Here is a 16,074-nt window from a genome sequence, read left to right on the forward strand (position 1 = left end):
ATGAACTGTCACAGACCAAGGAGACAAAGGGGCATGACAACTAAAACCCTTTGCTGTCCTGGGTGGTACCCCTAGAACAGAAACAGGGTATTATCAAGACTTCCAGTGTAACTCAACAGAGCCCACTCACGAAAGGGAAACGGGTTGCCCTCCCTGCTTTTCACGCCCAGCTCTGAGTTGCTGTTCCTGGTTTTCCAGTCTCTGCTTCCTTTGATGGAAAACAGCACCTGAGGAGTCTGCCCGTGGTGAACAGTGTGGGCTATGTCCTCCGCTTCCTGACCAAACTGTGCCGCAGTCTCCTGTGTGACAACCTCTTCAGCCACCTGCCCTACCCGGGGAGCCTCAGTGCCACGGAGAAGACCCAGGAGAGAGAGGATGGGAGGACGGACTCAGGTGAGTGTGGCAGGGCTGCTTTCTCCTGCTGCAGGAATCTCCCTCAAGGGAGATGAGGCAGCTCCTGAGGGGGGGTGAGGCTGTCCTCTAGAGGCTCAGACCCATCTCTTTGGGCTCCTAGGACTCCCAGCTGACTGGAACTCAGGTATCCAGACTATTCCTGTCCTATACTCCAGGGAAGCATGGCCTCTCCAGCTCCTGGGAGCTGACATTCTAGCTTTGCAGCCTGTGTGTTACAATTTAGACGGTGACACCACATCACATCTTCTGAGTAATGTTCTTCCTCTTACTGTAAGGGAACTCTGTATAACTGCTCATCATTGTTGAGTAGCTGAAGGACTCTAAAACCAAGGAACTAAGCAATCCCAAAGGATTTAGGCTGATGGGCCAGATACAGTCTTACTGTAGGGAGTGTCCCATGTTTAGCTGCTTGAAGAAGCTGCATAACCAAGATCCTGCACTGTAGGGATTTGATTTTGATCAAATACACCTGCCTGTGAGAACTGGTGTCTTCCCTTATCACAGGATGGAAAGTAATGAAAGGCTGAGCAACTTAGATACCACAGTCACAGAATGGCCCAGATTGAGTAAATGGCTAGCGGGTGGGGCAGGGAGGTGTCCTCTGCCTCTGCAGATACCAATGGCAGGTAGAGTCCTTTAGCAAACTAGAGTCGTGGCCTCTCCAGCTGAATTTGTAGAATTCAGCAAGAATCTCCAGGGAGAGCAGAGAAGTGTTGACTTTTTTCTTTCTCTGAAAGTAGCATTGTTGGTCTAGGAAAAGCCCATGGGAAACAAAGTGGATCCAGGGCCTTGGTTTCTTTCAAATATCCACAAAGGCAACTGAAGGGAGAAAGGGTGACCCGTCCCTCGGGTCAGTCATTCAGGGTTCTGGAGGGGGGCTGCCTGAAAGAGTCATGGGCGAGAGAAGGAAGGAGACCAAGCGCGCAAAAGAGGGGACCAGAGTCCATCTGTGCAATTGTCAAGGCCTCGATTTATTGGGGCTCAGTGTGGGTTTATATAGCCCTGCACCAAGGAAATTGGGTAAGGGGGGGCAGGGGGGAATAACAGGAAGGAACATTTGGTGTATGCTGGGGCAGGAGCATTCTTCTTATCAGCCGGAACATCTTGTGGTCTTCCCCCGGAACTACGAAAGCCCCAGGCCCTTTCTCAGAACAGAAGCAATTAGCAGTTCCGTATAGCCGAACCGTCTAATTACAGGTTATATGAGGCTCACAGAGTCGGCTTTAAGCCGAAAACTTAAAGGTCATAAAAGGACTTACAAAGATGGGCTTTAAAACCCATAGTTTAGGGCCCATGGCCCTTAACAAAAGGGTTGGTTCCGGCCCACAGTTCCAGGACGGAGTCCAGCATGGAGGGGAAGTCTGGATGGCAGGGCATGAAGCAGCCACTCAGGGTGCACTTGACGTCGGGGAGCAGAGAATGATAAACGCTGTGCAGGGCTTGGTTCCCCTTCTTCACTTCATACAGACCATCAACTTTCTCCCAGAGAATGGTACCATCTACAGCCCTGATGGGTCATGTAAGATAACCCCAACAGGCATGCCCCGTGTCTTAGGGTTTCTATTGCTGTGATGAAACACCATGGCTGAAAAAGCAAGTTGGAGAGGAAAGGGTTTATTTGTCTCACATTTCTACATCATAGTCCATCACTGAAGGAATCCAGGACAGGAACTCAAGCAGGAGCCAGGAAGCAGAAGCAGATGCATAGGCCATGGAGGGGTGCTGCTTACTGGCTTGCTCTTCATGGCCTGCTCACCGTGCTTTTTTACAGAATCCAAGACCACCTGCCCAGGGATGGCCTCACCCACAATGGGCTGGGCCCTCCTCCATTGATCACTAATTAAGAAAATGCCCTATAGGCCTTCCTACAGCCTAGTCTTATGGAGGCATTCTCTTCATTGAGGTTCCCTCCTCTCACAGGACTTTAGCTTGTGTCAACTTGACATCAAACTAGCCAGCACACCTGAGACCCATCTCCCAGGTGAGTTTAGAGACTGTCACATTGACAATGAACACCAACCATCACTAATCAGGATCCTATACAGTTGCCAAACCTTCCCCTGTCCAAAGTTCTATATGAGACCTTGCCATGGAAAGTCATAATTTAGGAAAGTTTCTGAGGAATAAAATCACAAATAATGAAAAAATAATGTTCCATCTGCAGGTCTGGGCTCTCAGACAGAATTAGCTCAGAGTATAAAATACTTGCAATAAAGATGACTGTCAGGGCAGGTGTGCTAGCACATTGCTGCAATGTGTCACTCAGGAGCCAGGGTGATGGTAAATTGGAAGCTAGCCTGGGCTACACAGTGATGCTGTCTTAAACATGAATGAATGGATGAATGAATGAATGAATGAATGAATGAATGAATGAGGGGCTAAATCTCAAGTCCAAGAAGAGAGTAGGGAAGGATTCATTTAGATCCTTCAAAGGGGGTTTCTTAGAAACTATAGGAACCTTGCCCACAGTTTGGTTTTGATCACACTTAGGCCTTAGAAGAAGGAAGAAACCATATGCAGAAAAGTAGCTGAGTATGAGTAGCGTGGGCAGAGGCCACATACCTACCTCTATGCTTTTCTTCATGCCTCTCCATGTGAGCTCCTCTCTAGTCTCTGGGCCTGTACTTCCTGCATCAAACAAGAAGGTGGAGGTGTGGCTGCAAAGCATTCCTTCTGTCCCCTCCAAGTCATAGTGTGCTCAGAGACACATGGAGTTAATTTTCTACAAGATCTTGGTACGAGGCTAGCAGAGATACGTGGCTTCATTTCTCAAACCCTTGCCTCCTTGTTGTGTTGAACAAACAGAAATCCATAGGACTCGGGCAGGAGCACACTGTTCCATAGGACACGACCAGGAGCACACTGTTCCATAGGACACGGTCAGGAGCACGCGGCTCATGCTTCCCACTGCCCTGGAAGCCTGTCCTCTGGAACCTGCTCTTCTCTGACTATGGATAGAATTTAGGACAAGTCCTGTGACCTTTCCAGATCCTTTCACATGACAAAATTTTCTTATTCAACAACAATTGTGCTCAGGTGGCTGTGATATCTGAGTATCCCTCAGAGATCTCACTCCTGTGTTGCCAGTTTCCAGAGTAACTTCCGGCAGGTCACCTGCCTGCAGTGGTGAAGGTGGCCATGGTGGGATTCGTTTCACCAGCCCTCTGTCCCTCCCATGCCAGCAAATGCTGATTGATTTCTGAACCCTTCAACAGCATTGTGGGGGAGGAGGAAAGGAAGGGGACCACTAGGCTTTCCTTGATGTACACTGCTGTAGGTTGGTGTTATGCTCCATTTCTGGCAGGGGTTTGAAGCTGATTGTCATCTATGGGCTCTTACTGTCTGTCGCCCACATGCTTCTTGACATGGACAAATATTTGCTGCTCTTTTCTGGGTATCAGCCTACATTTCCTTTGGGGACCAACTCTAGTCTCTCTCTCTCTCTCTCTGGTTGGGGTATAATGGCCTTGACTTGGACACGCTAGACAAGTATTGAGCCCGCCAGCCACTGGATTTTTGAGGTAGGACCTAGAACTCATGATCTTCCTCATTCCCGTATGGTGATCGCAGGCAAGTGTCATGCTGAAGCCTGTCCTATGGCATGGACCTAAGGCTCCTGCAGCTCTCTCCAGATGGCCATGCCTGTTTCTTGAGAAACAGACATTCTTCGCCCCAGCAATCTCAGCACACATGTGGAACTCTACAGGGCACCCCTCTTTTCCTCTGTCAGCTGTGTGTAGTCTTTCAGATTTTCCAAGGGACTCAGACAGTAATCGAGCAGATAGTCCAAACTCCAGTGAGCAGAGACCAAACTATTCATGTGGTCACGTTAGAGCACTGAGAACAGACTAGGATACGTCTCTTGTTAATTTGGATTTTAGTCAACCTTCTGGTCAGCCTCAGCCTCCTCAGTCTTGTTCACACACTAGTGTGCATAATAATTTACTAGAGAAAAATTGGAGACTCTTGTCCCCTCCCCATCCCCCTGCATCTCCTGTGTGTGTATGTGTGCGCACACACGCACGCGAATAGGATGTCATATTTATTGATGAGCATGATTAATGGGGGGAGCACAATGGAAACCCTCAAGAGCACAGGGTCTGAACTATAGGACCCATGACTGGGGATGTATTTGCCCCACAACCACCATGAGTGAGTGAAGCCCTCTAGGAGATTTGGTTCTTCTGGCATCCAGGGACCATGAAGTTGTCCTTTCATCAGACCTTTCATCATTACACATTCTTTTTTTCTGTAACTCGGTACAGATGGACATGATGATCTGACCATTGTGAATCCTGGCTACTAGCCTGAGGGTTCCCAAAGGTACCTATGTACCTGTCCGAAGCCTGCCAGCTCCAACTCAGGATAGTAAACCATGCTAAAAAGGCAGTGCTGTGCTCCGATATGAAAGCTATCTCTCTGCCAACTTTACTGCATACTTAGTGGCAGGGCTACAGGTGACCGACCTCCAGGGCTTTTGTGCAGAGCTGCTTGTCATCTGACACCATGGAGCCACAATGTGGAATTTGTGCCCTTTAGCCTTCTATCCCAGGACAATGAATCGGATCTTAGCATCTGCGACACTTCAGCAGAAAAGAGGCATTGGGCACTACTTGGAAGCATCAGGATCCTCTATGCTGTGTCTTAGTTACATTCTATTGCTAATAGAGCACCATGACCAGGCAGCATATATAAGAAAGCATTTAACTGGGATTCTGGTTTGAAAGCATCAGAGTCTGTGATGGCAGAGGAGAGGCGTGGTATCAGGAGCATGAGAGCTCATATCTCAGACTGAAAGCAGGAGGCCGCACTGGGAACAGCATGGTCTTTTGGAACTCAAAGCCCTCAGTGACATAGCTCCTCCAATAAGTTCACACCTCCTAATCCTTCCCAAACAGTTCCACCAACTGGGGACCAAGTGTTAAACCTATGGGGCCTTTCTCATTCAAGCCACTACAAAGAGGTCTCTGCCATCTTTTTTTTTTTTTTGCAGGGGGAGGGGGGGACAAGGCCTCCCTAATGGCTGCTCTCTTTCAGCCTTAGCCCAATCTAAAACAAAAACAGTCTTGTTTTAACAGTTAACTTGTTAACCACTCTTATCCCAGAGACCAGCAGCCTTCCTCAAAGACAAGAGCTGGTTTCTTTCTGAGTCAACCTTGAATAAATAACATTAGCCATGCTGATGAGTCCTTCCCTGATTCAAGATGACTTATAAAAACCAGGTTGGTCCAAATCAGCCAGTCTTGTGGCTCTGGCTCCTCAGACCCCGAATGCTGTGGAGCTGAATGCCTGCTCTGTGTTTCTTTGCTGATTAAGGGACATTTTCAATTTCCCAAATTTATTTAGTATGTGTATGTATGTAGTTTACTTAGGGTGTGTAGGATGGGGGTGGGCTGGCTAGTCTTATGTCAACGTGACACAAGCTAAAGTCATCTGAGAAGAGGGAATGTCAATTGAGAAAATACCCCCATAAGATAAGGCTGTAGGCATTTTCTTAGTGATTGGTGGGGGAGGGCCCAGGACATTGTAGTACCACCCCTGGGCTGCTGGTCCTGGGTTCTGTAAGAAAGCAGGCTGAACAAGCCATATGGAGCAAGCCAGTATGCAGCACCCCTCCATGGTCTCTGCATCAGCTCCTGCCTCCAGGTTCTAGTCCTGCTGGAGATCCTGTCCTGACTTCCTTCAATGATGGAGTACGATGTGGAAGTGTCAGCCCAATAAACCCCCTCCTCCCCAACATGTTGCTCATGGTGTTTTATCACAGCAATAGGACAATAGGAGTCCTAACCAAGACGGGGGTGCATGTATGTGCATATGGGACGCACAGGTGTACATGTGTATGAAGGTCAATGGTCAACATTGGGAGTCTTCCTCAGTTGCTCGCCACCTTCTTATTAAAAGAAAATATTTATTTTCCTTTTTATTGTATGCATGTGTGTGTGAGGGCAGGTCCCCTAGGAGTCCAGAGAGGGCATCAGATTGAAGGGACCAGCTTCCCTTTCGGCAGCCATAACAGCCGAACACGTGCTTGCCATAAACCTGCCTTGGTCACTTAGAGGTCAGATGCCTGTCTCGTGACAAGGAACCAATCAGAAGTTAGCTGCTGGTGCTATGTTTTACGACCCTGGGTGTGCTTTACGGACAAGCCCACAGCAATGACGTAGAGAGCATAGCAACCACCCTGGGAGGGCCTATGGGCCATAACAACCAGTTGACCAATCAACCCAGGGCAAACCCTCCAAGCCTGGAGGCCCAATCCTGAGCCTGTGCATACCCCAGATACTCCCCTTATGCTGCCCTATAAAGATCTGTGCACAGCGGCTTCAAACTGTCTTTGCTACCCATCATGCAATTTGCATCAAGCTTTCGCCTCCATTCTGTGATTGGGGTGGCCGAGGTCCTGGGCTAAGATTCTGGAAGCCTGAGCTTTCCGAGGGTCTTACAAGATTTCCTGGAGCTGGTTAAGCTGGTTGTGAACGGTGCTGAACACATACTATGGCTGTTAAACTGCTGAGGTGTTTCTCTCCCCTAGTCACCTTGTTTCCTCAGTTTCTTCTTGAACTCGGAGCTCAGTAGTTTGCTAGGCTGGCTGATCGGCAAGCCTGGGAATTGACATGTGTGTGTTCTTGTGTGTGTGAGTGTGTGTGCATGGCCGTGAGTGTGTGTACTAGAATCTAACTCATGTCCTCACACTTGTGTGGCGAGAACTTTGCTCATGGAATCATCTCTCCAGTCCCCCAGTTTATAAAAGAGCAAAAGGTATGGGGGCTGTTGAAGCAGAGCTAGGACTGTGGACTGCCCTCACCGCCACTGTGTCTTCTTGCTTGGGTATCCCATGCACTTTGTGGAAGAGGCTTAGCAGAGCCACCAGATGCCATGGAAGGTGGTCATGGAGCCTGCTCTCCTCTTGAGGCCCAAAGGGAATTTATTATTCTAAACAGCTGACTTCAGTCAAAGCTGTCTTTGGTCCAACTTTCCGAAGGAGCAAAATCAATCCGTAGCTTAGAACAAAGTCTTAGGCAAACTAGAAACATGCTGGAGCATGAAGGAAAAGTCAGGTGTCAGGCATTAAAGATGAAGGCTGGTTCTGGGCCTCTCCTCAGGGAAAGGAAAATGTAAATGTACTAAAATGGACCAGAATGGAGTCAGGGGTGATCCTCGGGCTGAGCTGAGGGCAAGCTCGAGGAGAAAATCTATACTGGCTGGAGACTAAGTTAATGGAAAATGTAATTGAGGCGAATAAAATGCTCCGCCTGTAGGTGGTGTGGCCTGGTGCCCTTTGAACCAGGAAGGCAAGACACAAGGCCACTGAGGCCCTAAGGGAAAACGAGAATTGCTTATCTGTAAGAACAAGGGCGGGACTGAGCCTGGGAACAAAAAATCTGCCACCAGAACCTCCTCAAAGGCTGCAGTGAAAGGGTGGATGTTTGGTTTCTGTCACCTTTGAGTCCTTAGAGGACACAGAAGGCCCCTGCGTCCCACAGCATCTGGCACATGTTAGGAGCTGCAGCTCCCAGGAGTGTGGGCTAAGCCTGAGGAAAAGGACCCTGCACCAGGTAGGATGGGAGGCACCTGTGTCTGGGCTGAGGGGAGAGGAGCAAGCCCCACCCCTTCCCTTGCTGGTCCTGCCCCCAGCTTCTCCCCTCAGGCTGCCTGTGCATGCTGGGGACTCCAGGCTTTTCTCTGTAGGAATGGCTACCTGGATCAGCCTCCCTGGCAGGTACTTGACAACTCTCAGAAGCTGTGCCTGTCAGGCTTCAGTCCAGCCTTTTGTCCCCTGGGCTCTGAGACTGGGATCTGAACTGCTGCCAGCTCTTAGTGTAGCCAGGCCAAGCTGTTCTCACTGAAACCCTCTGGACACTGACCAGGAACTAAGCAGAGCTGCGAAGGGCCAGACTATCAAGAAAGGCCACAGCTTTCAGCCTGGGGGAAGGTAGCAGTAATGACCCTACCAAGGGCTCGCTCTGTACAGCTGCTCCCTCAACTGGGAAGTTATGATTGATGTGGGAGAAATGGGGTGAGGTGGAGTGTGTGTGTGTGTGTGTGTGTGTGTGTGTGTGTGTGTGTGTGTGTGTGTGTGTGTGTGTGTGCACGCGCATGCCCGTCCGTGTGCACGCAGGGATGGGGTGGAGGAGAGTTTCCCAGTCTGGAGTGTCTTAGCATCACTGGATCAAGAGGTATTTGTGAGAAGGATTTTGTAGGTGATCTTGCGGCATTTGAGGCTTCATTAGAGAACACAAGTACTGGTTTGATCTACTGAGTAAAATCAGTGGCCCAAGCCCCCTTGGCTAATAGCTATCAAACCTGTGCCTTAAACATGGAGCACTATTGCTTGCTCTGCAAGTCGGCCTTGTGCGCAGGCCTCCCTTGCTTTGGGACCCCCTCTCCCTCTGTCCCTCTTTCTTCTGCTGCCTCTCCCTGTGGAGTTCTCCAGGACAATGGAGTGTGTGATCTGCCCACAGGGATCCTGTAAGACCCCTCTCAATCCCTCTGTACTCTAGACACAGGGAGGAAAATTTTCTTCAAACAGGGAGGCTTAGTCTGGGGGCCCTTCCGGTTCTAGAGATTCCTTTGGCTTCGTCCATGGACATATTTTTATACGCAGCAGCCGAGGAAACCACAGTCCCCAAACAGATCAATGGTGAAAAAGAAACACAAAGCTCTCCAGAAAGTTCCCCAGACACCCAGACCGTAAAAAGGGCCCGAGATGTACGCATGTGTCGCGCATGCGCTTGCCTCTGCTGAAGAAAGCTTTGTGGGTGCGCAGAAGTCAGACTGCTGTTCTCCCTGAAGGAGACACGGGATGATTTACAAGTGGCTTCTCTGGGCCCTGGGATGGGCTTGCAAGGTCTGCCTCCCCTGTTTTGCCCAGAGGGCACTTTCCACAGCCCTGGCTGGATTCTCTCCCTGGGGACAGAGAGGTTACTGCAGATGACAAGAGCTTTGTGAGGACCCATGAGGGAAGCACACTGGCCATATTACCTGCCAGGCCTGTGGTTTGCCAGGAATCTGTGTGGAAGGAAGGTGCAGACTCTATGAAATGTGTTCTGGACGATTCCAGGTCTGCTGGCCCCATCTGCTGTTCATACTCTGGTCTGCCACAAAACTAAAAGGAGTAGTTCTCTCTGCCAGTAAACCTTTCTTCCTTTGTTTCTCCCACTTTAAGAACTGGATTCAGATGATAAGTGTATGTCACAGTACAGTTAAGTGTGTAAGTTGCTAAAAGTTCTGCATACCTGCAACCTGTTGAATGACCTCATGGTTTTGAGTAGTACACCAGCCATCTTTTATGCCTAAGCAAGAGCAATTGGGTTTAGATGAAAGAGAGAATTTTTAAGCGATAGATTTATAGCACAGTGACCTATCTATGAGATCCCTTGGGGAAGTTGGTTTTTTTTTTTTTTTTTTTTTTTTATTTCATTTTTATGGATGTAGCTTTGAGCATGTGCATGCAGTACCAACAGTGGCCAGAAGAGGGCATTAGATCTCCTGCAGACAGTTCTGTACTCCTCTATTCCAAACCCATCCACTGTGGGTGCTGGGAACTGAACTTTCGACTTCTGCAAAAGTAGTACAGGTTCTTCAACCACTGAGCCACCTCTCCAGGTCCCTGGGGAAGATTCTCAGTAAGAGGCTCAGCTACTGGCCATAGAAGACAAAGCTCAGCGTGTACCAATCCAACATGTCACCCACTTCACAGTTCTTACTATGTCTGGGTAATATCTAAAGAGTTGATCACTCCAGATATCCCTTTCAATCGATTCATTTTCAACAAACCTTTCATCAGTGATATCATTGTTTGATTTGCTAATTGTATGCTGTGGATATATCTTAAAATACATGACTGTAAAAACGTAAGAGCCATGTGTGGTCCCTTATGCCTGTAATTTCAGCACTCAGCAGACTTGCTGTAAGTTCAATGCCAGCCTAGGCTACATTGTGAATTCCAGGTTAGTCTGGGTTACTGAGTGAGATTCTGTCTTAAGAATACCAATAGGGGCTGGAGAGATGGCTCAGAGGTTAAGAGCACTCACTGGCTGCTCATCCAGAGGTCCTGAGTTCAATTTCCAGCAATCACGTGGTGGCTCACAACCATCTATAGTGGGATCTGATGCCCTCTTCTGGCATAAAGTTGTACATGAAGATAGAGCACTCATGTACATAAAATAAATGTATAAATCTTTTTAAAAAAAGATAACACCAACAAAACTCATTTACTTGTTCTCAGCTGAACTGTGTCTTTCCATGTGATGTGTGTTGCCCTACTTCTTGTGAATGGGCCCTTATTTAGGAATGGGGTCTTTGCTGAAATGATGAGGGTCCATTGCACTGTAGGAGACGGGGGTACAGATATTACCCACAGGGAGAACAGAGAGGCTGAGACTGGAGAAATGCAACTCAGCCATGAGTGAGCACAAAAGCCCTTGGAGATGTAAGGCTCCTCCCCTACCCTCCTGAAGGCAGCCCAGCCTCTGCTGCCTCCACCCACACTCAGGGCATGGGAGGATAGTCTTCTTTTCAGCTATGTAGTTTCTGATGAATGCTTCACCTGGTTTTACCTAAAGCTGGTCCTGCCAGGGGACACCGTTGACACCAGGGAAACACCAAGCCAGGTGCTCAGTCCCTTAAAGGCTTGTAGCATGCTAGCCATCTCGAGTGGCTTTAGTTGTTTCACACTTGGTGTGCTGTGTACACTCCCACTGGTGCATGTGAGCTGTTTTAATGGGGCTCAAGCGGATTTGCTGTGCTGTCTTTGCTTTTTATTTCTTGGTGGAACTGAAGATTAGAATTAGAGCTTGCCCTTCTTAGCATGTGTCGCATTGCTGCGTTGTGTCTTCAACCCTCTTGTTGTTTTGTTTTGTTTCCATTTTATTTTGAGACAGGATTGCGAAGTTGCCTAAGCAGGCCTTGAACTTGCAATCATTTTTCCTCAGCATCCAAGTACCTGGGATTACAGGCCTCACCCTCACACCTGGGCATCTGAAATGCTGTTGTTCATGTCTCTCAGAAGGCAGGTGTGTAGTGTGGTGACTTGTCCCCATAGTTACCCACTCTTGGAGTCACTAGAGTGTCCTTTGTGTGGGAGGTGCCCTGGCTCATGCTCTCTGGGGTGGCCTTTGTCTTCTGACTGAGTCATTGGGACCTCAGCCCAAAGGCTGGCTTTTATTGCTTTATTCTCACCAGGTCTTAAAGCAGTCTTGTTCCCATGGTTCCTGTGTTCTCTATAGGAGACTATCAGGACAACTCAGGCATATCCTCTTTAGATTTAAAATAATTAGTGCAAGTGTTTTATTAAAGCTTTTTTCATTGTTTGTCAAAAATCTACATGAAGTTCCATGTCACCAACTTATGACATGGGTCAAAGCATCTTCGGAGTCATCACCCTGTTCTTGTTAACACTGGCTTCGTGTTTACCCAGTAAACATTCTCAAGCTTGCCTCTATGCCAAGCTCTATGGAAGAAACTATTGTCGTGGACACCGAAACACTTGGAACAAGGGAAGGGGCGGCTATGTGAACTTAGCAATAAAGGGACATTCGCTGCATTTCTACTTAGTGGCAGTACAGTGGTGCTGGAGTACAGCATGTACTCAAGAGGTGACTGTTCCTTCTTAGTCAGGGTGGAGAGGTTCAGCTCTAGCTTCCAGAAAATACGTTGCAGCACATGGTCAGGCATGCAGGACATTTAGGCTGCCCAGCCTTCTATGTCCTAGTGACCAGGACAGTGTTATCAAAGTTAACTTCAAAGCTCTTGAGAGTTTGATCACAGCTTCCAGTCTGCAAGTCACTGACCCTCTTCAAAAACGGCTGTTTTGGGATTTAATCCATGTATCACCAAATTCACCCATTTAAGGTACAGTTCGAGGAGACATGCATCTGTTACCCTAGCCAAGTGTGGGGTATTGTCATCACCCCAAGAATAAAACACAGGTCTTTAGGTGCCACCTTCTTCTCCTAACTACAAGCCCTAGCCAGCCACTAATCTCCTTTTTGTCTCAATAGAGATGCTTGTCTTGTGCACTCGAGTTAATGGAATCATTGATGCTTTGTGACTACCTTCTTACCCCAGCATAATGCTTCAGGGAGCGTCCAAGCTGTGCCATGCATGGATGCTTTGCTCTTTCTATGCTGAGATAGTGCTGTTGTTCAGGTGTAATCCATTCATTGGCTGGTAGACACGTGGGTTGCTTCCATCTTTGAACAATACTACTGTAAACACTCATGCACAAATTTTTGTACAGACAAATGTTCTTATTGCCTTTATGCACACGCCCAGGAATGCAGTTTCTGAGTCATGTAGTAATTCTACCTTATGTGTCTGTTTTCCAAAGTGGCTAGGCTGCTTTTTACTTATCAGCACTATATGAAAGTTCTAATTTCTTTGCCACACTTCTATTGTCTGTTTGGAGGAGCTTTGTGGTACTGAGGCTTTGAGTGTGTTAGGCCGTCAATGTTTCTCCTTGCCCTTGCCATAACAATTATCCTAGGTATGTTAATTACAATAAAGAAATTAATGAGGATTCTAACAGGGATTGTGTGGATTTTGTTGAACAATTTTAGTGTATTGGCAGTGTATTTTAATGATTAAAAAATATCTATGAATACTGTATTTTCACCATTCCTTTGTATCTTCTTCCAACAGGGTTGTGTATTGGCCAGAACATAAATTGGGATTTCTTTTGTTCAATTTGTTTTAGAGTGTTTCACTATTTTTAATCTTATTGTATGTGTTTGCTTTCTTAATTTCATCTTCAGGTTGTTCAGCAGAAGTATATAGAAATACAATTGATTTTTGTGTATTGATTTTGCACCCTACAACCTTGCTGATAATTTATTCATTCCATTAATTTTAAAACTGGGTTCGTGAGGCTTTTGTATGCACAGAGGTCATTTTACTTCCTTTTCCAATCTGGAAGGCTGTCCTTGCTTTTTCTTAGCAAAATCTTGAGCCATGGCTGAAACCTCCAATGCAAAGCTGATGGCAAAGTGATGGTGGCCTTAGGGAGCAGCATCCACTCTTCCCACGAACTGTGGTGTCACCTGTGGGCTTTCAAACAGCCTTCGCTGAGTTAATTCCGGTCTGTCCTGGCTTACTGACTGATACTCATCATGAAAAGCTTTTTCTGCATCTGTGGAGATGGCCGTGTGGTCTCAGGACTTTTGTGTTCTATCATTACAGCATGGTAACTTATTTTCAGATGTTCATTTAGTGCTCAATTATTCTTCCTGGATGTCATCAGGTTCAGTCTTGTTAGTACTGGGGGAGGATTTCCACATCCATGGGATCAGCGTCCTGGTGCCTGTAATTCTCTTTTCCTCAGGTGTCTGTCTGGATTTGGCAGCAAAGAGACTCAAGCTTCAGAAAATGAGTTGGAAAGCATTTTCTCCTCTTTCACTTTTTTTGGAAGAATTTGTGAAAAATCTGTATTTTTTTAAATCTTGAAATGTTTGACAGAGTTTGCCTATGAACCACTTGTATTTTCTCTTTTTTGTGGATTTTTTTTAAATCGCTAGTTCAATTTCTTGCTACAGGTCTATACTATACAGATTATCATTTCTTGAGTCAGCTCCAGTAATTTTCCCATTTCATTCAAATCACCTAATTAATTACAGTCATTTAGGGCATACTTCAACTGTTCTTAGTCCTGTAAGGTTGAGAGAAATACCTCTTTTTATTTCTGAATCTAGTGATCTGAGTTGCCTATATTTTTATCAAGTCATCTAAAGATTTGTTCATTTTGTTACTGTTTTCAAAGATAGCTTTTTCTATCACTGTTTTTATTTCCTAATGTTTTCTTCTATTAGATTAATTTGTGCTCAAATCTCTATCCATTTGCTTTAAATTTAATTTGCTGATTTTTACTGTCTTAAGGTGAATGGCTAATCATATGAAATTGTTCATCCTCTACAATATAAGCTTTTTATCTTATTTTATATGTATGGGTTATTTGCCTGCATGTATGTCTGTCTGTGCCCTGTACGCATGCCTGATGTTTGTGGAGGGAGAAGGTGTTGGATCCCCTGGACCTGGGGCTACAGACAGTTGTGCACCAACATATAGGTCCTAAGAATTGAGCCTAGGTTGTCTGGGAGAAAAGCAAGTGCTCTTGACTGCTGGGCCATCTTTCTAGCCCTAAAACAGACATTTCTGCACCTACAAAATGTACCTCTAAGTTAGGGCCATGGTCTTAAGTCTTGATTGCTTTTGTTTCCAGGCAGCCTCCATGGAAGTCCCCAGCAGTGAGACCAGCTACTTGCCCTAATATCAATTTTTAGTTTTTTAGTACCTTCTTGAAGGAGTAATCTAGACATGGTAAAGATGTCTGGGTCTTGTGTTTCTTCATTGCCAAACCTGGAACGTTTCTTGTTGTTACTGATTGTGTTTCTTTTGGTATATCAGGATCTGTTTTGATGGTGTTTAATCTGCAATTATTGATGAAACTAAAAAGATATGGTTTTGACTAGGTGGGGGTACTCTTTATCTTTGTGATATATCTGGACATTTACAGACACACACACACACACACACACACACACACACACACACACACACATCCCTGTACAGACCTACACACATACCTCTACACACATACACACACACCCCTACACACACATCTACATACACACAACCTACACATACCTACTCAAACACACCTCCACATGTACCTCTCTACACACACACACCCACTGATCACATGTACAGCTCACAAACAGAACTATTAATTTTTTGGGGGGGTTCATTTCCAAGTGGTTAAGGGCTAAGATAGCCCTTTAAACATGGAAGAACCTGTCTTTTGGTCCCTCTCTGGTAAGGCAAGATCTCAGTCTGCTGGACTAGTCTGTGTTCATGTCTTCTCTTTGTGCATGCTCACTGGTAATACTGAGCATGTCAGAGCAAAGTTTGTCAAGACTGAGGCTTGGGTAGCTCCCTGGACTGCTCTTTCATGTCTGTTCCCTGCATCCTTACTTTTTAGCCCAGGCAGCCACAGCTGAAGAGTGTCTGGCAAACCCTGTGGGCATGAACCGCTACAGCATGGACACCACCTCCACTGCCTTTAGCCACAGGGGCTCCTTGACCCACTCCTCCTCACTGTACTACAAGAAGCTGAACTCTGGAGACAGCCACGTTGTGGGAGGCCCTGCCACTACCACCAGTGGTTCCCGTACCAACCCTGTGGCCTCGGGAGGTCCATCGACACCTGGACTGAGGTTCCTAGCCTCCAGCCCCAAGAGGAACGATGTGGAAGGAAACAGATGTGGTAATGTAATGCGTGCCCTGGCTTACTGGTGGCTTAATGGCCTCCACCCTTGCCCTGGAGACGAATCGGGGTGGGATAGGAGGGGATTAGATTACAGGGATTTGAACATGACACTTCTGGAAACCAGAACTTTCCACAAGCCCCTTAGATTTTTGCTATTCTTATAGGCAGCCAATCTCAACTTTTTGATCATAAATGAAGAAAATGATACATCAGGTTAGGAATAATTAGCAGACTACAAAATGCCCACTCACTTAAATGCCATTGACAGCTTAGTTCAAGAGTCCAAGGGGGGTGTTCCCTCTCAAGGCAGAGCCCCCTTTCTGTTCATTTTATGTCTCTACCATGCCTTTCTCACCTCATACCTACATCTAGTGGACGAGAGTGAGGATGAGGATGAC

General features: G+C 46.8%; 1 protein-coding gene across 1 annotated transcript in view; it reads left to right on the forward strand.

Moving 5' to 3' along the window:
• Positions 1–16,074, forward strand: part of Scml4 (Scm polycomb group protein like 4) — a 47,407-nt gene that overhangs the window by 21,495 nt on the left and 9,838 nt on the right. The window contains exons 4-5 of the mRNA XM_035439094.1: positions 199–393; positions 15,389–15,673. Of these exons, the coding sequence (XP_035294985.1) occupies positions 199–393; positions 15,389–15,673 (480 nt within the window). The remainder of the gene's footprint in view (positions 1–198; positions 394–15,388; positions 15,674–16,074) is intronic.

The sequence above is a fragment of the Cricetulus griseus genome, chromosome 2 (assembly GCF_003668045.3).
Source record: "Cricetulus griseus strain 17A/GY chromosome 2, alternate assembly CriGri-PICRH-1.0, whole genome shotgun sequence".
NCBI lineage: Eukaryota > Metazoa > Chordata > Mammalia > Rodentia > Cricetidae > Cricetulus > Cricetulus griseus.